Source organism: Salmo salar, chromosome ssa19, assembly GCF_905237065.1.
Source record: "Salmo salar chromosome ssa19, Ssal_v3.1, whole genome shotgun sequence".
NCBI classification, from domain to species: Eukaryota; Metazoa; Chordata; class Actinopteri; order Salmoniformes; family Salmonidae; genus Salmo; species Salmo salar.
In genome coordinates, this window is record NC_059460.1 from 29,025,013 (window position 1) to 29,052,701 (window position 27,689).

Sequence of the window (27,689 nt, forward strand, 5' to 3'; positions counted from 1 at the left end):
CAAAGGGTGGCTACTTTGAAGAATCTGAAATATAAAATATATTTTGATTTGTTTAACACTTGTTTGGGGGTGGTTACAACATGACTCCATATGTGTTATTTCATAGTTTTGATGTCTTCACTATTATTCTACAATGTATAAAATAGTAAAAATAAAGAAAAACCCTTGAATGAGTAGATGTGTCCAAACTTTTGACTGGTACTGTGTGTATATATAAGCACATTTCTCACACCCAAGGCCCTAAAGAGCGTTGTTAGGTGATGCATTATTTTCCTGTCGCTTTGTTTTAATCTGTTTCTTATTTGTTCAAATATTTAAGGTGTGTTGTCTGTTCTGTATTTGTACAGCCAGTACACCAGTTTAGACGTCTCCTGCCATTGGGGTGAAACGGAGTCTTGAAGATGTCGGAGAATCGTCCGGTATGGTAACCAAGAGAACAAGGCGGAAGTTATTGAAACAGGACTTTTGATCATGCTTATTTGAGCGACATGAATGTCTATTTTCAATTGGATTCGACATGTACTATACCATCTGTTATAGCTGAGCCTGAAGAGTTAGTCTCCATCCATTTTCATTTGTTCAGCATTTTTCTGTTGTTGATTGTTTGTGATTTCATTTTACATTTAAATGTAGATGGCAGCTGCTGTATACTAAGCTATTTCATTTAACTTTTTATTTTGTTCAGTTTACGATTAACTGTATGTTTGGGAGGTATTGGGACAATGTCCAAAGATTTTTTTGTATCTTGAAATAAAAATTATATTTAATGAATTATACAAAACAAATGTAGTATTACTCTCCTCAGTTTATCAGACGTCCTCCAGCTATTTTTCCTTTCATTTCCTACTTTTCCTTTTGAATGGCGATATCCCAAGTATAAATACACACTAAAGGGTAAAAACAAATGTTTTGAGCAAAATAGCATTTTTTTTAGACAAGTGCAAACTACAAGGAGTAGGGCATTCAAGAAGTTGGTCTGATGTGATATAAATTAATGACAAGTCCAAAAATGGATAGCAACTAAGACTTTTCTGATTCGTGATTTACTTAAAGGCAATGTAAGTTATATTTAAATACAAATAGAATATACACCTCTTGTAGATGGTAAATTTAACTTGATGCTATTATTTGGAGTTTCTCCCATTCTTCTCTGCAGATCCACTCAATCTCTGTCAGGTTGGATAGGGATGTAGTTTCTGCACAGCTATTTTCAGGTCTCTCCAGAGATGCTGCCACCACCATGCTTCACAATAGGGATGGTATTGGCCAGTGCTTAGTTTCTAAGGCCTTTCTCCCCCAAATGCTCAGTTCGGCTGGGCGGCCAGCTCTAGGAAGAGTCTTGGTGGTTCCAAACTTCTTCCATTTAAGAATTCTTCCATTTAAGAATGTGTTCTCTGTTCTTGGAGACCTTCAATGCTGCAGACATTTTTTGGTACCCCTCCCCAGATCTGTGCCTCGACACAATCCTGTCTCAGAGCTCTACAGACAATTCCTTCAACCTCATGGCTTGGTTTTTGCTCTGACATGCACTGTCAACTGTGGGACCTTTATATACATTTACATTTTTAGCAGACACTCTTATCCAGAGCGACTTACAGTAGTGAATGCATACATTTCATACATTTTCTTTCTCCATACTGGTCCCCTGTGGGAATCGAACCCACAATCCTGGCGTTGCAAACACCATGCTCTACCAACTGAACCACACGGGACCATATAGACAGGTGTGTGCCTTTCCAAATCATGTCCAATCAATTACATGTATCCCAAGTGGACTCCAAGTTGTAGAAACATCTCAAGGAAGTTCAATGGAAACAGGATGCACCTAAGCTCAATTTTGAGTCTCAAAGTAAAGGGTCTGAATACTTATGTAAATAAGGTATTTCTGTTTTATAAAAACTTGTTTTCACTTTGTCATTATGGGGTATTGTGTGTAGATTGATGAGGAAAAATTGTAATTTAATCTATTTTAGAATATTAGACCATACAGAGGCCAAAATGATAGACTATTGTGTAGTTAGATGAGAAGATACTGGCTGTATGACTGGACATTTGTCTCCGGTAAGAATGACACTGGGACAATTCATCATTACCAATATATGGGTAGTGCAAATCAGCCAACAGAATGGCATGCAAAATGAATACAGAACTGTTCTGTGTGTAATTTAGCATGTTATCTTGCAGGGTAAGCTAGTGATTTGAAATCAGTACTCTTATATTGGAACCAACAGTTCAATGTATTGATGTGACAGAATAATATAAACAAAGTAAAATAATTGTTGCAATGCGACCTTGTGCACGCCAGTCTGTTAGTAGCTCTGTCAGCCGTTGAAACCAGTAGATAGAATAACTTTCATTTGTTTTCATTATTAGTGTCGGTCGAACAGGGCGAAAATTATCATATTCATTCTGCAACCCGTTCTGCAGCCATGTGAAGCACATGTGCATCAAGTACGGAAAATGCGGGCTAGACATCCTGCAAAAGCAACATATGGCAAAACGCATGTGCATCTGGTGGACATATGGCGTCAGAACAAATTAAAGCAGATGAGTGATGAGAGGAAAGTGGGAAAAGGATGGTTGTTCAGTTTGGAGCGCATTTTTCTTTGGTTTGGTGTTGGGGTTGGGGGGGGGGGTCGCCGCTTTGCCCCAAACGTCACACTACAGGCACCCTGGAAGTTAAGTTTTCATTATCAGCCTTTCGAGCTGCTGCTGGGAGAGGGAGCAAACGTCTAACCTCAATGCTTGAAATACATGTTTAATATTTGTCTACTTGTTGTTTATTTTCGTTGTCTAAAAATGAAGTGCCTTCCCACCGGATTCATCCTAAAAAGTGCCTTATTTCCCTTATTGCTCACCTTTCCATTGATCTATGGAACGCGGTCCCGGCATAACCAGGGGTATAACATGTTCCAGGGAAGCGCATACTCTGGCTCAGAACAAAGACAGAGGAATAAGTGAGTGAAAATTTCAGTAAAGTTTATACTGTTTATACAGTAATTTGATACTTTTGTGTGTAGTTGTGACAATTTATGGTTATTGTCTCTAATAGTCTAAATTGTCTAGAATATACCAATTTTAATTATTTCTTATGCCTCTTACTGTAGGCCTATACTGAATTAGGTGTGTTTCTATTTAGCATTGACAGAACAAAAAAAGCTAATTCATATAGGCCTACATATATAGCTTTTTTTTTTAATGGAATACACATTGACATGTACAATTTCGCTGCAATCTCATAAAATAATGAAATCAACATATTTATGGTAGGCTATAGAATGATTTTGATTATTCGACTAACTTTCTATTGAATAGGCAGCATTTTTCGTCGTCATTTTGTGTGACACAATAAATGCTTTTCCAGAAACTGGTGTGCATACGTTGTGCACAAGAACGTGAGCTGTGCGGTCGTGGGAGGTACGGAGAGCTTTGTGCAGCCGGAGTCAGCGCCTTGCCCGAAGCATCAGCCCATCTGCGCGCAACAAGTGATGTAAGTGTAGTGCTGCTATTTTGATTAGTCTAAAGAGCGGTGTTACAGCAGTGACTCAACATAATCAAGTATGATGACTTTGAACACTTATGCCGCATTCATGTGCTAGTAGGAACTAGGAAACTCTGAAATTTCCGACATGCTAACTGGTTGAATGCAGCACCCGTATAACTACAACAAGGTCGCAAGTCGGACATTTCCGAGTTTCGTAATTCCGACTAGCACTTGAACGCAACATTAACTTTGAACGTTCATTCCATGTTTCAAACAGTAGAGCTAGCCAGGGTGTAGATTTAAAACCCGGAAATGAGTTACCTCTGGTTCATTCAGACATCCCTATGGGAAAGAATATGGTTTTGGAATAAACACTGAAAATAAGGTCTGAGGTTAACACAAGCTCAGGAAATCTTATGTTTTGTTCTATGAGAAAATAGCAGTCTTAACATAACCTTTATGAATTATGAAGCCTTTGTGCTTTTTATATTTTACAACTTCTTCAAATTCACAAATTGACATTAGCTGATGAATATTATTTCATAGAACACAACATATAAGATCTAAGCCCGTGTTTACCACAGACCATCTTTTCTGCAGTTATTCAAAAACCCTACAAAAATGCCATTCATTTTCCTCATAGGCTTTGTCTAACGAACAATGGCGGAGTGGGTGCCTACAAAAAGACACCATTACCATTTCTCTAGTGTTGAGGATCCATGGTTGGTCCCATCCTCTGCCTGAGACTGTCTCAGAAATAGTATTCAAAACACTGTTACATGATTGCATTGTTTATTGGCATACCAACTAAACATGTGTAAATATCTATGTGATCTTTGCACCCACTGTTAGGTCAGTTGGGTCACTGACTGGGATAGTGTGTAGTGATACCCCCAGGACATAGGCCCCTACTTGTCCCGTCATCCTCTGTAATCTGCCTTCACCCCTTTCGATCATCAGATTATTCAATATTTACGACAGACAAGTGAATTTGATTGATTTATTCTTTATAGTCTATTTGACGAGTAAAATGTCAACGAGCCATTGAGCTTTATGGTAGATAAGGGGGGATAAAGGATTGTGCAGCTGAGAAGAATAGGTCCTTTATCTGCCTAAACTGTAAATAAGCAACTGCTTGTACTGGCATGCATTGGCACTGTTACTCACAGCCCCCCTGTGCAACATCAGAGGCATCTGACACATTTCTCCCTGGGTTGGCTGCTTTCATGCGTGTTATTATTGAACATCATGTTGGGCAACAAGCAGCCAGCTCTGAGATAATGTCCTGGTGCCAATGACGATGACTGGGTGTGAAAGGTGGAAAATATGAAGCAGCGTTAAAAAGGAGTGCGTGATTAATTAGGAGTGTGACTGGCTAGCTAGCCCATCTGGAGTTTGTCCTCATAAATAAACAGATCGTTATCGCTTGACAAAGCATTGTTCATATTTCATGAACATAAAGGCCCATTGAAATTTGGAAAGCAGAAGGTCACTGTAGAATAACATTGAGGGGGTTTTATGTTGTGCTCATAATTGCTAGAGTATGTCGGGGTTGAAGTCTTTCCTTTGAGATGTTCCCAATATCCTTCATGGTTATATTGATTAAATCTGTTTTTAAACGATATCATAAAAATAATATCATAAAAATTCCTAATTTGTGAGGACTGCCAGTCAAGTTAAATCAATACGATCTCCCCCATTGTAGAAAATGTGAATGCACCTTTTTGTCATCCGTTTCTTTGCCATCTTTCTTTTTTTCCAGGTATCGGACCCAATTCCGCCCCATGTATAAGGTTGGCTATAAGTTGGTGACAGAGCTGGAGTGGAGGTGCTGTCCAGGGCACCAGGGTCATGACTGCAAAGACTTGAAAGGCATCCCATCCAGTCAGACAGTGCTGGGGCCTCGGCCCACCCTGCCTCCTGCCCCTGATCACGTCCCAGAGACACAGGGTAGGGGAGTGTTGCTCAAACCTACCTCGCCTTGTAGAGACAGATACCTGACCCTAAACCCTATATAGAGCCCATACATGACTAGTATGCTTGTTTTCTCATATGATTCGTTTAGGAATGTTTTTGCACTAATGTAATAATGTTAAACATAGATTACACCCACAATTAGATGTAAGTTTCCGAGATGAAAAGAGGATTTATCCTAACCATCTGATAATCCCCCTGTAGATCCGGGACAGCAGGCATGGGGTCAGAGTGGCCACCCCTGGGGGGCAGGGAGGCAGCCAGGAGGTCAGACAGGCCAAGGGCCGGCGGGGGGCCAGGGAGGGAGTCAGACGACACAGCAGCTGGAGGTGGTGGTACAGCGTCTGTCCCAGCAGATTCTAGACATGCAGGCAGCCATGACCAGCCTGTCGGCCAACCTGAGGGTGGACCTGCAGGAGGACACCAGCAAGATGCTGGTCACGCTGCTCAATGTCTTGCGGCAGCCAGACAGCGTGCGTGGGGAGCAGCAGAGCATGCTGCTGCAGGGCCTTTCCCTGGAAAAAGAATACAACACGGTGGACATTGACAAGTTCACGAGCAAGATCAAGCACCTCACCGACACCATAAACACCAAGAGCAATGTACTGGATGACCTCCAAGCCAGAGTCAACCACCATGACGGACAGCTCCACCTGCTAATGGAGGCCAGCCCGGTCTCACCCCCACCCGCCAATGATGCGACCCTGCGCGCCTATGTGGACACAAAATTCCACACCCTGAAGAACGAGATGATGGAGGGCATGGAGATCAAGATGGCAGACCTGAAGAACTCATGTGACTATAAGATCCTGTCGGTGCAGGAGCAGTGTGCGGGCCAGGAGAACAGCTACCTTAGCCTGACCGAGCTCCTCGAGTCCAAGGAGATGGACCTCCGCAAGGAGCTCCAGGACTTCAAGAACCAGCTGCCTAATTCACAGAGGGGAGACGGAACCCCTCCAGGGGTGGAGGAGCTGCGAAAGGAGCTGTTCCGGGTCGCTGAGGCCCAGCTGAGCCTCCAGTCCAGCCTAGAGAAGAAGTCCAAGCCTGACCCACTCCTGCCCCGTGTGGAAGAGCTGGAGGCCCGTCTCAACATGTCAGAGAGGAGCGAGGAGGTGCGCAGCCTCTTCCTGGAGGAGAAGCTGAGGAGAGAGGGGGCGGAGGGGGCCGCAGACCTGAAGAAGGCTATGGAGGACAGGATGAGCTCCATGGAGGACCGGGTCACCACCCTACTGGTGGAGATAAGCAGCCCCGTATGTGGGGCTCAGACTGGTCTAGAGGCACTGCAGAGTGCTCAGGCTCTGGAGGACAGACTCAATTCCCTAGAACAGCTGTGCTCTACAGAGTGCAAGTCTGACCAACCGGCCATAGAGCGCATTCAACAGAACCTCCAGGTCTACAGAACTAGCCTAGACACAATGCAGTCTAGCATCAATGGGCATTCAGCTAGTCTTGGAGACATGGAAGAGTTTGTCCAAGGGCAGCTCCTGAACCATACCGCCAGTCTTACAGATGTGCAGGAAGAACTAAGAGCTCTTAAAGGACGTATGGGAGGACAGGAGGGCTCTCTGTCAGCAATGGGTCTCTCTCTTAGCCAGCAGTCCCTGGAGCTCCAGGTGCAGCTTCTGAACCACAGTGCCAGTCTTACAGGCGTGGAAGAAGCGCTAGGAGCTCTCAGTGGGCGTATGGGAGTACAGAAGGGCTCTCTGTCAGACTTGGGTGTCTCTCTAAGTGCTAATCTTAAAGATGTGCAGGAAAAGCTGGGAGCTCTTAGTGGGCGTATGGGAGAGCAGGAGGGCTCTCTGTCAGCCCTGGGTCTCTCTCTCAGCCAGCAGTCCCTGGAGCTCCATCAACTGAACACCTGTTGCCTGAACAGTGCAGGGCCAGACCAGGAGGCCACGGACCTGCTAGAGCTCCACCTGACCCAGAGAGAGGAGCTGAGGGCCAGGCTGGAGGAGCTGGGCCAGGAGGTGAAGGCTGAGGCAGACCACTGCAGGAACAGGACCGAGGGCATAGCTCTGGATGTTGCCAGCATGGACAGCCGGGTTACCAGCTTGGAGAACGTGTGTGGTAGGCTGGAACCCATCTCCAGCAGCCTGCACAGGATCAAGGAGGGGCTGAACAAGCATGTGACCGGCTTGTGGAACTGCGTCAGCCAGATCAACGGCACCTTGCAAGCCCACGCCAAGGACATCAGAGGACTGAAGGGAACATACCAGAACCTCCAGGACCACTACTCGGGCATCACCCAGGCCCTACATCATCTGACCACCAGGCCTGAGAACACTGGTAAGACTTGACATTGAGATTGACAACTTTGCTTGCTTAAAATTTGCATGATTATTCCAATACTCCAGGTTATATCGCCCATATGTTCTTAAACCTACATCTCCCCTGCGACAACTTTCTCCTGCTACGTTTCCTACTGGTTACATTGCAGTAATATAACAATAATAATAACATACACTGAGTGTACAAAACATTAGGAACACCTTCCTAATATTGAGTTGCAGCCCCTTTAGCCCTCAGAACAGACTCAATTCGTTGGGGCATGGACTCCACAAAGTGTTGAAAGCGTTCCACAGGGATGTTGGCTCATGTTGACTCCACAGTTGCTTCCATTTAGCAGTTTCCAAACTTAGTCATGCGTGCATAAATGTTACGTATGAGTGGTCCCAAGAATCAAACCCACTATCCTGGCAGTGCAAGCACCATGTTCTACCAACTGAGCTACAGAGGACCACTACAATATAAGGGCAATTCCACGGAAACGGAATTGCGCTGAGAATCACATTTTTCACTTTCAAATGTATAACAAACAAAAACCATTGATTTCAAAATTTAAAAAAACCATACAACTCTATGCACAAGGACTACTTTAAAAATGTTACCCTGGACATTTTACAAAATACACTTACTGGAAAAACTGTGCAGATGTAAAGTTTGGTAAAAAAAATAGATTTGACAGAAATTCTGTTATGTTTTCCAAAAATTCTGGAAAGAATGGGGTGTCAGCTATGACATGATACATTGACTTTGGGGAAGAATAAAAAAAATTGGTTAATGAACTACAGTAAGTGAAGTACACTTGGTAACATAATTGCGGAACGGAATGGGTCCCCAATCTATACATCACAGAAATGCATAATTATGGATATGAATGTCATTCTCTTCATGGTGATGTATCCTAAATAGGTACACAAAGGTACAAATATGCAATATCCTCCTTTTGCATGTTTGGGTATTATTCTACACACTGGCTATTATTTTAATGTTTGGGGGTGGAGAACCAGGCCAAATCTGACCGGACAAAATCTGAATCTATCATAGATGTCTGTTTCACAAGTTAGAGTAGAGTTCATTACATTAGAGTTCAGTACAGTATACTGTACTGAATTATAGTCTACTCAACTTATTTTTACTTTACTGTACTGTGCTCTCCATCTATGATTTGGTTTAGTTTTGATCATGACGGGACCAAAAATCGACATCTGTGGACATTGAAATTAAAGCCTGTCTTGACCATACCAAAAACAACATCCATGGACGTTGAAATGAAGGCCAGGGTGGACCAAATTTCAACTACTTTTCAGCATCCATGGACGTCTGTTTGTTGGTCAGTGCTCAGTGGATAAGAATGATACAGTAAATGGAAAGAGAGGGGGCTCATGGGTAGGTGTCAGTAAGAGCCGGGAGAGGTGACATTAACTAGCGAGAGCGAGGCGGAGTTTAATTTAACCTTTATTTAACTGAGCAGGTCAGTTAAGAACAAATTCTTATTTACAATGACGGCATACCCCGGCCAAACCCTAACCCGGACGACGCTGGGCCAATTGCGTACCGCCCTATAGGATTCCCAATCACGGCCGGTTGTGATACAGCCTGGAATCGAACCAGGGTCTGTAGTGACACCTCTAGCACTGAGGTGCAGTGCTTTAGACCGCTGTGCTACTCAGGAGCCTTAAACACCAGAAAGAAAAAGAAAATCTTTGAGTTGAACGTAACCGTAAGCCAGTGGAAGGGAGGACTGTAAAGCAGGTGTCCCAACGGTGGTTTGTTACTATGATTTCCCATTGTAGCCAATTCAATTACATTTATTCCGTTATGGATTTTCCAGAAATTCCATTACCGATTTGGTAACAGAATTGAGTTTTAACCACTTAATAATTCATAAACCAATAGATATCAGTAAAAACTAACTAATTGGTAGATCTACCCTTACTTGTTACTTCTGTGAACTTTCATTTTCATCATGAAGGAGAGAAATTTGAAAATATCTTCACGATATGCAGGTTTTTGGTAACAGAATTTCAAGGCAAAGGGCAATTGTTCTTAAACTTACACAAGGCAAATCATTTCTCCAAAACTATAAGTGTTGTTATTAGTTGGCAGGGTTGTTTACTTCAACATTATTGGGTTTTGAAGTATTTTTAATACTTTTTGAATACTTTCTGGTAGATGTTTTCTAAGACCCCTTTTCCGTTTGACCAGAAATCAAAGCCTTTGCTAATATTTAGGATGGAAAATGATTGAAAAATGTGTATTTTTATTATTTTCTCTTACTCTTACTTTTGATTTGACACCAGATTTGACATGCTCTTATAAACTTCACATGTTGGTGCTCATGGGTCCTTTTACATGGAAATGACCATCATCCAGGTGTTCCAGTAGCAGAGACTGGAGATTACAATCAAATGGTGCTAATAAGATCAACTTCAGAGCTGCAGCTGGGGCCAATTTGAGTTGTGTTGAATGTAGGACGGTTAGTTGAGTGTATGAGAACAGAGAGAGCGAGGGGAAGCTGGATTTCCATCTCACTGCGTTCTGACTCCGAGGCGGCAGCAATGATTGAACACACATGGTCTTTTTAATAGACCCGGTTTGTGTTAAGCAATGCCTGGGCTTTAAGGGATTATTACCGTGCATGCATGTGTGCGTGCATGCATTTCTGTAGTAACTACTTTTGTCGTGACTAATCTTGCTGTCCCATGGTCATCTGTGAGTTCAAAACCCCCATATCCTTTTACATGACAGATAACTAGTGTGGACATGGACTAAGTTATAAATGATGGTGCCCAGGTGACTCAACTGGGAATAAACGCACGAGAAGCACACTCCATTACATTTATGAGCATAGTGCCTCTTCTGAATACAGCTCAACATGACTTACTGGTTTACAGAGCAGCTCTGCACGCTCCTGTCTGGAAGTCCCATGGGGAAGGGGCCCTGGTCCTGGCTGTGAAGCCAGAGGTAGAGACTTTAGATCGGAGCCACTGTTTCTCATTCCTGGGTGTAGCTCTGGAAGTCAAGTGTGAGCCTTAATAACCGTCTTACTTAGAAAGACAGATGTCACACTTTTCCCATCGTGCGAAACGTGCATATGGAGACTCTAAGAAATGAAGTGTCAGTAGCCCGCCCTTCACTTGTAACAACTTATATTTAAAATCATTATTCTGTCAGCTGGAATGTTTGGGTAGTACCCCTCAGAGGGCAGCTCGTTATTCAGACTGGATGCCGTTTTACCCTCCTACCTCCTTATTCTTCCCCCCAGTGCCCTTGTGTTCCATCCCTCTCTCCATATCTCCCTGCACCCTTTTGCTCTGGTGTTGTTGAATCTGTTTAGCACACTGGCCTGGCCGTGTCTCTCTCCTCTCTCTAAATGAAAACACAGGGCTCTATTTTTGACTGCCACTAAGGAGGCGCAAGTGTCAAATGCACGTTGGTTTGCCATTTCATCATGTAAAAACTGTCACACTGGCATATTCCAGCCCTGACACCAGGTTTGGCATTTTACCTGTCTAATTTTAGCTCGCTTGCGCTGAGGTGGGACGGGTGGCAACATTTGAGCTGTGTCCTTAAAAGCAAGTGCAAAAGTGACAATTTCATGCAGCTGTAATGGGAAGTTTTTAAGACCCACTAAGCAGGTCTTATCAGTAACACAGTTGATAATGGCATGGATTTTGAGAGCGGAAGTGCAGCCTATCCAGCCATGACGCACAGTGCCCGTGGAAGGAGAGATGTGCCTTTTGTCCTGGTGAATCTCATATTTAGAAACATAGAAAAAAATATTGGTTTCCCCCATTTCATTTAATTTGATTAAAAACCAAGGATAGCCTACCCTCCCCTTAATTAATCAAGGCTGGTTTAGCAGCGTTACACAGCTGCATGTTTTTATCCTGGCCATTAGCCAAAAGTAGCCTAAAAATAAAGGAGTTTTGAATGGTCTACTGAGAATCCTTTGAAATATTTTTGCCTTCATGCTTTTCCTTATTCACTTCACATACCTCAATCAATCAAATGTTTTTATAAAGCCCTTTTTACATCAGAAACCCAGCCTAAAACCCCAAACAACAAGCAATGCAGATGTAGAAGCACGGTGGCTAGGAAAAACTCCCTACAAAGGCAGGAACCTAGGAATAAACCTAGAGAGGAACCAGGCTCTGAGGGGTGGCCAGACTTCTTCTGGCTGTGCTGGGTGGAGATTATAAATGAGTGACGGCCATTAAGGCAATAATGTTCTTCATGATGTTCATTGATGACCCAGCAGGGTCAAATCATAATCACAGTGGTTGTAGAGGGTGCAAGAGCTCAGTACCTCAGGAGTAAATGTCAGTTCGCTTTTCATAGCCGAGCATTCAGAGGTCGAGACAGCAGGTGCGGTAGAGAGAGTCGAAAACAGCAGGTCCAGGGACAAGATAGCACGTCCGGTGAACAAGTCAGGGTTCCATAGCCGCAGGTAGAACAGTTGAAACTGGAGCTTCAGCACGACCAAGTGGACTGGGGACAGCCAGGAGTCATCAGGCCAGGTAGTCCTGAGGCATGGTCCTAGAGCTCAGGTCCTCCGGGAGGGGAGAGCGGGAGACATCACTAGCCCCCCGGTACATAGACTTTTGCAGCATAGATACCAACATTTCGCTCATCCTATAATGTCATATCAATGGCAGATTATTTTGAGAATCTGCTACGCACGTAGGCAACGGGAACCTAGCATTTTGTATGGGGTGGCAGGTAGCCTAGTGGTTAGAGCATTGGGCCAGTAACTGAAAGGTTACTGGATCGAATCCCAGAGCTGACAAGGTAAAAATCTGTCGTTCTGGCCCTGAACAATGTTCCCGTCATTGTCAATAGGAATTTGTTCTTAACTGGCTTGCCTAGTTAAATAAAGTTTCAATAAAAAAAATAGATGTGCGAATGTTATATGTAAAGACATTTAGGCCTACAGTACGTGTACACACAGTGCCATGGAACGAGAGAAGCGATTTATGCATCTGACCCGATCCTTTAAAAAAAATATTGTTAGTGGTTGAACATTTTTTTTTTTCTTTGTTTAATTTGATTAAAAACCAACCTTTTTAGAAAGTTTGACCGTCCATGAATTTATGGTGAGGACAGACATGGCTCAAATGCAATGCAATTTCATCTACTAGTTCTGGAAAAGTGCAAATCTGATCTGTAAGATGGTTCCATGATGTTTATAAAACATTACATTTGCGAACAGTATAATGGTGAGTGGACATTCCCCCTCTTTATATTGGATCTTTATCCAGCTGCTGTGAAAAGTTTGGATGTGTGTAAAACCCTCCATAGTCGAAGTTTCCTTGTCTGTATTATACACCCACGGGGAGCAATTATGGTGCCTGGAACTGTATTTAGACAGCCTATTTAAAACAGTTTTTTTTATTGTTAGAATTTGATTTGAATTATACACTTTCTTTTTAGGCCTTATCAATAGCCTAGTGAATTTAATCTTGCTTATTGACTACATTTGGCATGTCCCCTCTCCAGACTGCTATTTACAGTAGGCATAGCCCCTATATCAGTGTGAATGCTCTAGCCTATGTATGTTTACCAATGTAAGTCCATATTGCAGCAATGCAATTACAACAATGTGGACTGCAGACATGTTTAACATATATTTAGCAAATATGGGGCAGGCTATTTAACGAACTAAGCTATAATGGACTAACATTCGAATTGGAGTTGATGAGAAAGCAATGCATAAGTAAACACAACTTGAAGCAACCACATGTTTTGATTGGCCAGTGAGGGGCATCGACACACCCACAACTTGTTTATTCATCAAAACCCAGCCCTTTTGCGCCACCACTCACTACTGCATCTATAATTCCGGTTGTGAAAATAGCAAAACCCCCGAATCTAAAACGCCAGCGCTAAGATTTACCACTGTGTTAGGTTTGTTAAAATGTAGCCCACAGGTTGCATTTCAAATGGAACCCTATCCCCTATATAGTGCACTTCTTTTGACCAGAGCCCTAAGGGCCCTGGTCAAAAGTAGGGCATTACAGAAGGAATAGGGCACCAGTTGGGACGCAGACACAGCGAGCAGTCAAGGCTTTCCCCTGAGCCACATGTTCTGCTCTGTACTGCCATGACGTCATACACACCCTGAAGTTAGAGCGTGAGTAAGCGCTGGATGAAGGGACCGAGATTAGGGATTTGGGACCCTCAATTTTCCTCAATGGTTTAGATAATAAATATCTTGATTGTTTCCTTTCAACAATCAGATTTTCCTAAAATGGTATGTTTGGCTGCTCACTGACTGACAATCCCGGCTTGACAAATGCCAAATTTAGCTTGGCTTGTTGACCGGTCTGAAAATCAAGTCCAAACTGCTAACAGATTTGGCTCGGGTATTTATGTTTTGTGTTCATTGGTTTGGAGCTCAATTACAAAACAACACGCATTTTACAGGGCCAACCTATCCACCCGTGCACGGGAGAAAGATATTTTGTTAGGTTTATCAAAAGTGTAGTTTAAGGCAATTTCCCAAACCATTAGTGACAACCAAGCAGCTATTGAGGTCTCTCCTGACCCTACCAATCACTCCCCAGAGATTAGCTGTGTGTGTGTGTGTGTGTGTGTGTGTGTGTGTGTGTGTGTGTGTGTGTGTGTGTGTGTGTGTGTGTTTGCGCATGTGTGTTCTCCCATGTGTGTCTGTGAGAACCACACATGCAATATGCCCACCCGTGCTTTGCCTCACCACCACCCAGAGGTTTCCTGACAATGGGATCTCCACACTATACTAAGTACTACTTCCTCAGTGTGTATGATATCTTGTGAATGTGCAGATGTTTGTGTCTGAAGTGAGTATGCGTACATAACAGCACATCCTTTTCATTGTGTTTGACAGAGTGGCCTCGGGTTACTAAAAGCCTGTTACAGACAACACAACACTTAAGGGTTCTGTTATGGCCAGTAAAGAGAACCTCTTCTGCCGCCTCAGATTCTATATTGTTCAGGTCAATGACCCTATGATAAATACGACAGGGTGTAGGATGACAGTCCGACGCACTGGCCAAGTGTGAAACCCCTGGGAGAGAGAGATGGTTGCGTCCCAAAGTGGCAATCTATTCCCTTTACAGTGCACTACATTTGACCAGGGCCCCCATGTGCTCTTGTCAAAAGAAGTGCACTATAAAGGGAAAAGGGTGCCATTTTCGACGCAGAGCTCTAGCATCACAGGTGCTGGCCCAGATAGTCCAGAGCAGTGGCGGTCGGTGAAGGAGGACAATATTTAGTTTTTATGAGCATGGCCTTCTGACAAATCACTGGGCTCCCACTGCAGTAAACACGTCACTTTAGTCTCTTGATAAAACCACCATGTAACTGCTCATTTTTATTCTGCGCCATCCCACTAAACGAATGCGATATATTAATTGTTAAAGGTTTAAGATGAAGATGTTCAATTATCACTTTTTCCCCTGAAAGTAGACTTTAGGTCCAAATTCTGGGAGTGAATGTATTTATTCCTAAATCCCAGGCTCTGGATCGTGTCCATTTTGGCTGACTCGTAAATCTTGTCTGTGGTACTAAACTGCTGTACAGTGGTTATGATGTGGTATGTAACATGGGTGACCACACGGATTCTTACGTGTCCTCAGACTGGTGGAGGGAATACTGTGCGAATGGCCCGGCTGTGAGTGTAGGGTTTTCCGGATACATTGTAACACTCCCTCCAAGGCTACAGCCAGCTGCAATTGTTTACATCCACCTCTTTAATCATGGTGCACACATGCACACACACGTTGGAGCTCCATCCTTAAATCATTACCCTGGGATTGGGGCTGAGATTGGCATTCAATCGGAGTCATCCAGACCCAGCCGACAACTACACAGACACTAAACGTCACATGTGTAAATGCGCCTCAGTCCCTCCTGTGGTGTTTTACAGGTTCCTAGTAGTCCTTTCTCTGCGTAGTGTTTAATAGGGAGTAGGGTGAAGCTGCCCCTAGACTGTGATCTTAGTTTCAGTTAAGCATTTTCCACACTAATGGTTAAGGTTGGGGATGGGGAAGTTGATCCTAGATAGGAGCTCTGGCTTTTAAAAAGTTTTAGTGTTGATTTTGGGGATAGGCAGCCTGGTGACTTGGTATGCAGGTATGCCATTAATGTAGAGCCTAGTCCCTTTCTGAAAGAGTTTGGACATATTGCCTGTTGTCTCATTCAGACTGCTCAGGAGAATAATGTTGTAGAAGTAGGCTGAAGTTTGCCCCTGCCTGGACACTGATCTTGGGTCTGTTATGCATATTCCCCACTAATGGTTAAAGGGCAATTCCACCAATTTTCAACTACATACTATATTCATTTTCTCCAGCACCATACCAGTGTCTATTTGTGGATTAGGTTATTTCAGTCACACCCATTGCTGACACATATATAAAATTGGGCACCCAGCCATGCAATCTCCATAGACAAACATTGGCAGTAGAATGGCCTTACTGAAGAGCTCAGTGACTTTCAACGTGGCACCATCATAGGATGCCACTTTTCCAACATGTCAGTTTGTCAAATTTCTGCCCTGGTTAACTAAGTGCTGTTATTGTGAAGTGGAAGCATCTAGGAGCAACAACGGCTCAGTCGTGAAGTGGTAGGCCACACAAGGTCACAGAACGGGACTGCCGATTGCTGAAGCGGCTATACTCAGTTGCAACACTCACTGCTGAGTTCCAAACTGCATCTGGAAGCAACGTCAGCACAAGACCTGTTCGTCAGGAGCGTCATGAAAAAAATGGGTTTCCATGGCCGAGCAGCTGCACACAAGCCTAAGATCACCATGCGCAATGCCAAATGTCGACTGGAGTGGTGTAAAGCTCTCCGCAATTGGACTCTGGAGCAGTGGAAACGGGTTCTCTGGAGTGATGAATCACGCTTCACCATATGGCAGTCCAAACAAACTAATCTAGGTTTGGCGGATGCCATGCGAACCCTACCTGCCCGAATGCATAGTGTGCCAACTGTAAAGTTTGGTGGAGGAGGAATAACGATCTGCGGCTGTTTTTCATGGTTCGGGCTAGGACCCTTAGTGCCAGTGAAGGGAAATCTTAACTCTACAGCATACAATGACATTCTAGACAATTCTGTGGCACCAGTTTTGGCCCTTTCCTGTTTCAGCATAATGCTCCCGTGCACAAAGCGAAGTCCATACAGAAATGGTTTGTCGATCAGTTTGGAAGAACTTGACTGACCTGCACAGAGCCCTGACCTCAAGCCCATCGAACACCTTTGGGATGAATTGGAACACCGACTGCAAGCCAGGCCTAATCGCCGAACATAAATGCCCGACCTCATTAATGCTCTTGTGGCTGAATGAAATGCAGCAATGTTCCAACATCTAGTGGAAAGCCTTCCCAGAAGAGTGGAGGCTGTTATAGCAGCAAAGGGGGGGGACCAACACCATATTAATGCCCATGATTTTGGAATGAGATTTTCGACAAGCACGTGTCCACATACTTTTGGTCATGTAGTGTATGTGAAAATGGCGCGTTTCTTATAAAGATAGGTCCTAAAAAAATGCTTCTCTGTGACATCACACGGTAGGATTAAAAGTAAGAAACTGATTTTCAAAACCTGCATCCAGTTTCTAGTTCCCCACATCACCTGTAAATCTGTTTGAAAATCAATGTTTTAAAAAAATATATAACTTTGGATTATGTCATCGGCTAGAACCTCTTAACTTTATTTCTTTTTTCTACAAAACGTCGAAATGCGCCATTTTCACATATGGGAAATTCCATGGTAACGGAATTACGCTGAGACTTTTTCACTTCAAAATGGTACCAAACAAAAACCATTGATTTCAAAAGTTTAACAAACCATACAACTCTATGCACAAGGACACATTTTTACTATTTCCACAAAACATTTTACAAACACACACTTACTGGAAGAACTGTGCAGATGCAGTTTGGCAACAGAATTTTGGTAAAATCTCCCTGAGTTTTTGACCACATTTTTCAAAACCTACCTGCCCTGAATTAAGATTCAAAGATGTCTGCAGAAAGAATGGGGTGTAAGCTATGACATGACACCTAGACTTTGAAACAAATCTATTTTGGTTATCGAACTACAGTAAGTGAAGTGGATTTACATCTGGTAACAGAATTATGGGAACTGAATTACATTTTGGGTCCCTGATCTGTACCAAATGCATAATTATAGCTCTGAATATCAATCTCTTCATGATGTATCCTGAATAGGTACACAAAGCTCGAAATATTCAATATCCTCATTTGCATATTTGGGTATTGTTCTACACACTGGCTATTATTCTAATGAGCTTCGCCCCCAAACAAGACCACATTTGGTTGGTCCGGACCAGACCAAATCTGAACCAATCACAGACATCTATGTTTCACAAGATTTGACAGTACAGCAGAGTTCAGTACAGTAAATTATACTGCACTCTACAGTGCTGTACTGTACTAAACTACTGTACAGTGCTGTACTATTCTCTACTTTTCTTTACTCTACCATGCTCTACTTTCCAAACTTATGATTTTACTAAGTTACAGTTCATATAAGGAAATCAGTCAGTATAAATGAATTCATTAGGCCCTAACCTATGGATTTCACATGAATGGGAATGCATATATGCATCTGTTGGTCACAGATACCTTAAAAAAAAAGTAGAGGCGTGGATCAGAAAACCAGTCAGTATCAGATATGACCATAGAGATGATCAGACTGTTGATTGTGGCCTGTGTAATGTTGTCCCACTCATCTTCAATGGCTGTGCGAAGTTGCTGAGCATCCCAAACATGCTCAATGGGTGACATGTCTGGTAAGTATGCAAGCCATGGAAGAACTGGGACATTTTCAGCTTCCAGGAATTGTGTACAGATCTTTGCGACATGGGGCCTTGCGTTATTATGCTGGCACAACAATGGGCATTCAAATTGGCATCGATAAAATGCAATTGTGTTCATTGTCTGTAGCTTATGCCTGCCCATACCATAACCCCTCCGCCACCATGGGGCACCCTGTTCACAACGTTGACATCAGCAAATTGCTCACCTACACGACACGACACAATACACGCTGTCTGCCATCTGCCCGGTACAGTTGAAACCGGGATTCATCCATGAAGAGCACACTTCTCCAGTCTGCCAGTGGCCATCGAAGGTGAGCATTTGCCCACTGAAGTCGGTTATTTTGTTGTGTAAACTCAGTCTCATCAGCTGTCCGGGTGGCTGGTCTCAGACGATCCCGCAGGTGAAGAAGTACCGGTGGTGGCATCTTCTTCCATCACTCTCATTCCTTGGGAAAACAAAGTTAGGTGGTACCTCACTTGGTCCTCTGCAAACTAGTTGTGTCCGAATTCTGTCAGTCAGAACTGAAGGCCAGTCAGCAGTGTCTGTAGACAGTGGTTCATCCTCAGCAGCAGGATGTGGTGGGGATGCTGCTACAGGCATTTCTAATGGAGAGCACAAAGGCCTTCGTTTACACACGTTATTCACAGCATTTATAGTGGTGGAACATCCCACATACATACCCAGTAATAACAAAATCATCATTGTTACCTACAATATGGAAACTTAACTTTGCAAAAAGGAAATTATTTATTTTGTTTATGTTATGCAGGGATGCACACAAACACATGCGTGTACCCACACCTGAAGAATCCTGCTGGGGAGAAGTGGAAGCAAATAGGTCTTCATCCTCAGGCTCAGACAACATTTGTGAAGACACCTGTGTGGCTGAGGAGGTAGATGGCTCCCTATCCTGGCCAGTGCCAGAGGGTGCTCCAAAATATTTCAGAAGTGCCCCTGAATTTTGATTGAAATACAGTATGAGTCTGACACCCTAAATACATTTGTTGCACAATTAAATATACATTTCATTATGCACAATTTATCAAACTTTCAGAAAAAGAACCAAATGAACCATACAACCTCCTTGGCTAATTCTAGGCATAAGACCTAGTCAATACAATCACAGAAAACCTTTATGATGTCACCTCAAGTTAACCAAATCAAAAATGTGCTAGTCGTTTTGCTGCAGGATACACACATTATCATGATGAAACTGTGTGAAATTATGTCCAATGTTATGTAAGCTAGTTGGACAGAAAACAGAATATTGTCACCTTATGCGTAATAGCATAGCAAGCAACATATACTGCTAAAAAAAATAAAGGGAACACTTAAACAACACAATGTAACTCCAAGTCAATCACACTTCTGTAAAATCAAACTGTCCACTTAGGAAGCAACACTGATTGACAATAAATTTCACATGCTGTTGTGCAAATGGAATAGACAACAGGTGGAAATTATAGGCAATAAGCAAGACACCCCCAATAAAGGAGTGGTTCTGCAGGTGGAGACCACAGACCACTTCTAAGTTCCTATGCTTCCTGGCTGATGTTTTGGTCACTTTTGAATGCTGGCGGTGCTTTCACTCTAGTGGTAGCATGAGACGGAGTCTACAACCCACACAAGTGGCTCAGGTAGTGAAGCTCATCCAGGATGGCACATCAATGCGAGCTGTGGCAAGAAGGTTTGCTGTGTCTGTCAGCGTAGTGTCCAGAGCATGGAGGCGCTACCAGGAGACAGGCCAGTACATCAGGAGACGTGGAGGAGGCCGTAGGAGGGCAACAACCCAGCAGCAGGACCGCTACCTCCGCCTTTGTGCAAGGAGGAGCAGGAGGAGCACTGCCAGAGCCCTGCAAAATGACCTCCAGCAGGCCACAAATGTGCATGTGTCTGCTCAAACAGTCAGAAACAGACTCCATGAGGGTGGTATGAGGGCCCGACGTCCACAGGTGGGGGTTGTGCTTACAGCCCAACACCGTGCAGGACGTTTGGCATTTGCCAGAGAACACCAAGATTGGCAAATTCGCCACTGGCGCCCTGTGCTCTTCACAGATGAAAGCAGGTTCACACTGAGCACGTGACAGACGTGACAGAGTCTGGAGACGCCGTGGAGAACGTTATGCTGCCTGCAACATCCTCCAGCATGACCGGTTTGGCGGTGGGTCAGTCATGGTGTGGGGTGGCATTTCTTTGGGGGGCCGCACAGCCCTCCATGTGCTCGCCAGAGGTAGCCTGATTGCCATTAGGTACCGAGATGAGATCCTCAGACCCCTTGTGAGACCATATGCTGGTGCGGTTGGCCCTGGGTTACTCCTAATGCAAGACAATGCTAGACCTCATGTGGCTGGAGTGTGTCAGCAGTTCCTGCAAGAGGAAGGCATTGATGCTATGGACTGGCCCGCCCGTTCCCCAGACCTGAATCCAATTGAGCACATCTGGGACATCATGTCTCGCTCCATCCACCAACGCCACATTGCACCACAGACTGTCCAGGAGTTGGCGGATGCTTTAGTCCAGGTCTTGGAGGAGATCCCTCAGGAGACCATCCGCCACCTCATCAGGAGCATGCCCAGGCGTTGTAGGGAGGTCATACAGGCACGTGGAGGCCACACACACTACTGAGCCTCATTTTGACTTGTTTTAAGGACATTACATCAAAGTTGGATCAGCCTGTAGTGTGGTTTTCCACTTTAATTTTGAGTGTGACTCCAAATCCAAACCTCCATGGGTTGATAAATTGGATTTCCATTGATTATTTTTGTGTGATTTTGTTGTCAGCACATTCAACTATGTAAAGAAAAAAGTATTTAATAAGATTATTTATTTCATTCAGATCTAGGATGTGTTGTTTAAGTGTTCCCTTAATTTTTTTGAGCAGTGTATATTTGTTAGCCTAAGTGTTATTCTAGCCTATTTCATTACATGCATAATATTATACACAAAGAGATGACATAGCTTTTATCTTTTGCGCGTTTCTCCTCTTCTTTCCTCATTTTCCTAAACTGGTCACTGATGGCTTAGACCTTTTCTTATCCATTTGTGTTGATTTGGTACTCGAGCGTCAATACATTACCCATCCCCCAACACTGTCAACCAAGAGTCAAGACTAAACCAATTCACCTTGGTGATGTGCAGTACTGGTTTTATATTATTCCTAACGATTTCACACAAACCAGAAAAAAATGCAACAATATGTCTGTGAAACTATATATTCACAGTATTATGAATGAATTGTGGTTTATTTGATAGCATTTCGTAGTGTGACTTTACTAATTGCATTAGTACTGTACAAAGTTAGAGGTGCGCTATTTGATAGATTCCCCCGCTCCCCCTACCTCGGGCTTCCAGTGGGGAGACCTGATGTCAACCTACCCCCGCTCCCTTCCCCATCTCGTACTTCTGAGTGGGAGACCTTCCCAGGCAGTAGCCTGCCTAGCTCACAAACTAGAATCAGGGCGCCCACTCCGACAAGGTTAATTGACCCACAGTCCCACGCGGTGACATATCATTGACGTGACGTGCAAATGAGTGACAGCAAACCGATCGCGCAAATGTCACCATTTCAATTTTTTTGGTGCGGGCGCCCCATGCCACCCCCGGCAAGATACCTAAATCCACCACTGACTGTGTCAGTAGTTGTTAAAAGTTGTGCAGCATTGTGAAGTTCCTCTCTGACTTCGAATGCATGCGTTCCTACAACACAGAAGTAAGACTTGAGGCTACAGGGCTGCTGAAGGCAGTGACGGACCCCGGCTTTAAGTTTACAGCCACCATGGTGTACAGAATCGTCGGTCTTCTCGATCCTCCAAACAAATTACTCCAGGCAAAAGCAACGGATCTTTACACTGGAGTCAAAGTGGGTCCTCAGTGCGTTGGAGTGTGTCAAGAAGCTGAGGTGTGACAGCGAGTTCGAAGCCATTTGGGAACAGTGCAGTACCAGCGGCACTGATGCACCAGCTCCAAGCAAATTACAACATTATGTAAGTACAAATTCTCAGCAATACGTGGTGGACAGTACAGTAGGCCAGCAGGACAGAGGAGAAGAGACAGTGTAAAAGACTGTTCTTCAGCATGTTGGACGCTGTCATTGGTGAAATGTCAGAACGATTCAGCGAATGTAACGGCCGGTGGAGGCCCTGTGTGCCCTTGACCCAGAGATGCATGACTTTCTAAAAAAATAAGTGAAACCACTGCGCTGGATCTAAGCAAAACAGTTTTGATGGAAGCTAGGTTTAGTGACGCTTGCTCTGGCTCCAATGAGTACAAATGGCCCCACTTGATATCCTGCAATGATTCTCTGGGCCCCTCTCCACTATTCCTACCGTGCTTACTACACTGAAACATGGACTGACTTTTGGGGTGTCCACAGCTACATGCGAGAACTCGTTTTCCACTTTGACAAAGGTGTTCAGTCAGCACAGAAGAAGCATGCTACCCCTAAGGAAAGCTCAACTACTCTAACTGGCATTTTAGGGGGATCTTACGTGAAGATTTCGGGGAGAATGGAATGATCGATGACTCAGGAAGTTCCATAGAGCATCAAGAAGGCTGCAACTCTTTTGAAAACGTATAGATTGAAACCATGTAGCTGGTTGTTTTTTTTACCCCGTTTCCTCCCCAATTTTGTGGTATCCAATTGGTACTTAGTCTTGTCTCATCGCTGCAACTCCCGTATGGACTCGAGAGGCGAAGGTCGAGAGCCGTGCGTCCTCCAAAACACAACCAAGCCGCACTGCTTCTTGACACAATGCCCACTTAACTCGGAAGCCAGCCAAACCAATGTGTCGGAGGAAACACCGTGCACCTGGCGACCGTGTCAGCGTGCACTGTGCCCAGCCCGCCACAGGAGTGGCTAGTGCGCGATGAGACAAGGACATCCCTGCCGGCCAAACCCTCCCCTAACCCGGACGGCGCTGAGCCAATTGTGCACCGCCCCATGGGTCTCCCGGTCGCGACAGAGCCTGGACTCGAACCCAGAATCTCTAGTAGCACAGCGATGCAGTGCCTTAGACCACTGCTCCACTCGGGAGGCCCAGCTGGTTGGTTTTTATTGAAATCTTGCTTTAGTGTGTAGGGCGCCGCCCATGGTGCTGATAGAGCGCGGCAGAGATTTCGTGCCATTGAACCTGTCACTTCTTGGTTTTATTGTGGTATAGCCAGATAAAGGGGAATGAAATAATATTTCAATGTAAGAACCCCCAACAATGTCACTTTATCCTGGCATTGGGTCTGATCTCTTGTGCGGTCTTTAATAACCTCTATTTAGGTCACTGATGACAGAGAGGTAATTACTCACTGTTTAGATGATAATGACAGAATCTCTCAGGCATAGAGAAACATTATATACAATAACTGTACTTTCGTGTAAAATGACTAGAGAAAGTACAGTAGTAAGGTGTAAGAGTGCAGAGCCGTGGTCAAGTGGGTAACACTCACAGCACATGATGCCTCCCCACCGGAGACTGGGGTTAAATCCTCGTATCTATCCTTCCTCATGTGTCTCCGTGTCTCCAACCTATTTATCTCCCCATCTGTTTCATGCCTGTCAAATAAAGTAAAAAAATACTGAGGGGAGTGGAATTCCCCCCAAAATTGAAAGAGAAGATATACTGTAACTAAAAACTACACCGAAAATGGGCCAATAAGGAAAAAAATACAAGCCACTACAATGGCATACTGTCAGTACGCAGACTATGTGCTGCACTAGAAAGTTAGTCGGGTCTCAACTTTACAACAGCAGTTTTCCTCTGTCAGTCACTGACAGTCAATCAATTAGCCCATATCAGCTAACATTTTATTGATTGCTAGGTAAGTTAGTCTAGCCAGCTATCTTGTAGTAATCATGGACGAATTATTGACCGGGCAAGACACGTGCCAAGACACGTGCCCAGGGGCCCTCATTGATTTTGTAAGAAACTCTCACTCAGATATCATATGAACATTGCATAAGTCATGGCAAAATGTGTTGAACTGCAGGGAATCGACTTTAAAACTGAAAAATGTTCTTCCTATCCCATAGAAAAATGTGTTAAATCACATGAAATTAGTTTTAAAATTGCTAAAGTTTCTCTCTGCCCCATGAAGAAATGTGTAGAATGGCAGCAAAATGTACTTTAAAACTGCAACATTTTCCCAACGCCCCATGGCAAAATGTGTAGAATTGCAGGACATTAACTTTAAAGCTGCAATATGTCACTTTTGGGGGGAGTTATAGATCTGTCAATCTCAATGAAAGCAAGTCTAAGAAGTGGTAGATATGTCCTATGTACGCTATTTCTATGCGCACATAAGTTTATTTTTTGGAGGAGTCTTTTACTTTCTGTTTTGTACACCAGCTGAAATACAATATATTTGGCTATGGAAAAGTTATTTCACAGCGGTTTAGATGGTATAATGATTTTCCACATTGCTTGTTTTGTCACAAACTGAAATTAGGTAAACTATTAGAATTTTAGCAACCGGGAAATGGCGACGGGATTTCTGCATATTGTACCTTTTTAAAGCTACACATCTCTCTCCATATTGCGTAGGGCCCCCAAAACGATAGAGGCAGCCCTACATTCTGGTGTTAGTTCCCACAAACCAGCTTTTACTGGAAGGTTGACTTTACTGGAAGGAAAGTAAAAGGTTTCGCTCTAGAAGCACAGAGGCTGTTTAAGAGTAATGACAGTGACAGCTTGACCTTTCTGTCTGAAAGGAATTCTCTGATGCCTCTCTTTTGTCTAGACATTTTGTCTTCGCTGTCATTTTTGGCCCATAACGTAATGCTGACGGGGCCGGGAGACTGGGAGAGTCCTACTGTCTATCAGTGTCAGGATTCATCACAACACCAGCTGGTTTGTAAACACGTGTTGACCTCTCCACAGCTGGTCTGTGGTTTTATCCCTCGCTCCATCCTTTCTTTCTTTTGACGCCCTTGTTTGTCATTACCTCCTCTTTTCAGGTGTTCATGTAGGTGTGGAGGAGTCTGGTAATCCCACTGAGACCAAGCTTGTCCCTCAGGGCCCTGTCCTACCTGTTGGGCCAATACCAGATGGGGCCCTAGCACATATGATGGAGACTGGGGAGGCAGGAGCCCCGGGAATTATCATCTCTTCCAAACCGCCCAAATGGGCCGACGGCAGCATGTCCACCCTCAAGGGCTTCGCTGGAGCCCCAGGTGAGATATAGGGGTAGCTGGAAGAGAGGCTAGGAACAAGTACAGAATGCATTTGCATATCCACACACACACACACACCCCCAGCAAGTAGGTATGTTTGCAAGATTAATTGCATTCTTTCATGAAATGTATCTTCGTTATATTACAGCCTCCCCACCCTCTACAGGGTCTTTAAAGCCTAATATACCAGTGATTTCTGGTAAGTGCTATTTGACTCATTTGATTTAATTTACTATCAATATACAATGTTGAGTCTCCTGAAAATGAACCTCTTTCAGCAGTTGCCCACATTCCTCTGCGACTGTCATTACACAAACCATATTTAACTTTAACAGGTAAGGTATTTAGTACTCTTGTTAAGATAAATTCTGTAGTATTCCAATCAGCTACTGTATGGACAAGAATTGTCCCAATAACCACTTTTAAAAAAATAAGTGAGAATGTGTGTCAATGTGACAGATTAAACTTTAACCCTGTATCAGGTGAGCGGGTGTCCTTCTCGGCTGGTCTCAACCGCTTGCCCTTCCCTGGGGAGGTGGGTATCATCCGCTTCAACAAGGTGTTGGTAAACGATGGGGGACACTATGACCCTCACACAGGTAACGACTATATCACCACACTAATATAGATGTAAACTACAACCTATCCAAATAATCAAGAAGAGTTTTATAGTTGTACATCTAGGTGACAATACAGTCATGTCAACTCATATATGTTCCCTCTCGCAGTTGACATGTATGAGTGCCCCCTTGTGGCTGATAGGTTTCCTCTTCATGTCTTCCAGGCATCTTTAACGTTCCCATGGAGGGCCGCTACCTGCTGAGTGCCGTGCTGACAGCCCAGAGAGGTGCCAGGGTGGAGGCGGTGTTCTCTGTGTCCAACCGCAGCATCCAGAGGCTGGACACGGCCGGTTACCTGCCTGATAATGGTGGAGGAGGTGGGGCTGGCTCCACCAGCTGTGACTGTGGAGGCTCTGCCTCCCTGAGCCTGGTTCTCACTCTGATGCGTGGGGACAGGGCAGGTTTAGTCATGACCGCAGGCAAACTTGCCATCTCAGAGAACACAGAGGTCCTCTCAACATTTAGCGCCGTGCTTCTCTACCCCACCCCCTCAAAAAAATAGCTGCCATGTTATAGACAAAGTTATCCCCTAAAAAAGAGAACCCCACCAATGATATTGCTTTATGTAGCTCCACCCTCAAAACACCCATTCTACTTTAGATTTATGCTGTGTTCACATGTTAGTCGGAACTAGGAAACTATGACATTTTACTTGCTAATTGGTTGTAGTTCTACACGTGTCGTGTTAAACCAGTTAGCAAGATGGTCATTTCTGAGTTTCCTAGTTCCGACTAGCACGTGAACGTGGCAGTAGTATGCCCAACATTTCATGCCTTACAGGTATTTTAGTAAAACAGGTAGATTGCTTTAACGTACTATCATATGACAGAGCTTTCATACAAAAAAGAGATGTATCAAATATTTGATCATAGGATTCTTATGGAGGAGACAGGGCAGGCTACTGCCATTTATGGAGTATTAACATTTAGTGATTGATTATATTTGAAATGTTTGAATGTGTGCTTGTGTTGGTGTGTTCAATTTGTTTACATTTGTTGTAGTTATTTTCAAATGACTATTTTATGAGAACAATCAATTACAATACTGTACATACAGGTAACTGACAAAATAAAAGAAACACCAACAAAGTTTCTTAATAGGGTGTGAGGCCCCCACAGCTTCAATGTGCCTTGGCATAGATTCTACAAGTGGCTGAAACTCTATTGGAGGGATGCGACACCATTCTTCCATGAGAAATTCCATCATTTGGTGTTTTGTTGATGGTGGTGGAAAACTTTCAGGCACCGGCCCAGAATCTCTCATAAGTGTTAAATTGGGTTGATCTGGAGACAGACAGCAATGGCACATTGTTTTCATGCGCATCAAACCATTTAGTGACC

At 43.9% G+C, this 27,689-nt stretch overlaps 1 protein-coding gene and 1 pseudogene across 3 annotated transcripts; both read left to right on the forward strand.

Annotated features, from left to right (window-relative positions):
- LOC106578714 (structural maintenance of chromosomes flexible hinge domain-containing protein 1-like) overlaps positions 1 to 364 on the forward strand; it is a 30,482-nt pseudogene extending 30,118 nt beyond the window's left edge.
- A 2,301-nt stretch (positions 365 to 2,665) lies between these two features.
- On the forward strand, positions 2,666 to 27,309 carry LOC106578698 (EMILIN-2). Of its 3 annotated transcripts, none has more exons than XM_014157802.2 (9): positions 2,666 to 2,957; positions 3,365 to 3,490; positions 5,247 to 5,434; positions 5,663 to 7,744; positions 25,514 to 25,729; positions 25,878 to 25,928; positions 26,008 to 26,064; positions 26,212 to 26,328; positions 26,514 to 27,309. In XM_014157802.2, the coding sequence occupies exons 1-9, from the start codon at positions 2,755 to 2,757 to the stop codon at positions 26,849 to 26,851; spliced, it is 3,378 nt and encodes a 1,125-aa protein (XP_014013277.1). In that variant the 5' UTR covers positions 2,666 to 2,754; the 3' UTR covers positions 26,852 to 27,309. The 3 variants fall into 3 exon arrangements, with proteins under 3 accessions (XP_014013277.1, XP_014013278.1, XP_014013279.1); XM_014157803.2 differs by having other exon boundaries at positions 26,011 to 26,064; XM_014157804.2 differs by lacking the exon at positions 26,008 to 26,064 and having other exon boundaries at positions 2,667 to 2,957.
- The last annotated feature ends 380 nt before the right edge of the window (positions 27,310 to 27,689 follow it).

Bases quoted from the DNA above. Each gene is read 5' to 3' on its own strand.
- LOC106578698 (XM_014157802.2), top strand. From the start codon at position 2,755: ATGTTTAATATTTGTCTACTTGTTGTTTATTTTCGTTGTCTAAAAATG. The intron at 5,435-5,662 runs GTAGGGGAGTGT...ATCCCCCTGTAG, and splicing joins TCACGTCCCAGAGACACAGG to ATCCGGGACAGCAGGCATGG. The intron at 25,929-26,007 runs GTAAGTGCTATT...AACCTCTTTCAG, and splicing joins TAATATACCAGTGATTTCTG to CAGTTGCCCACATTCCTCTG.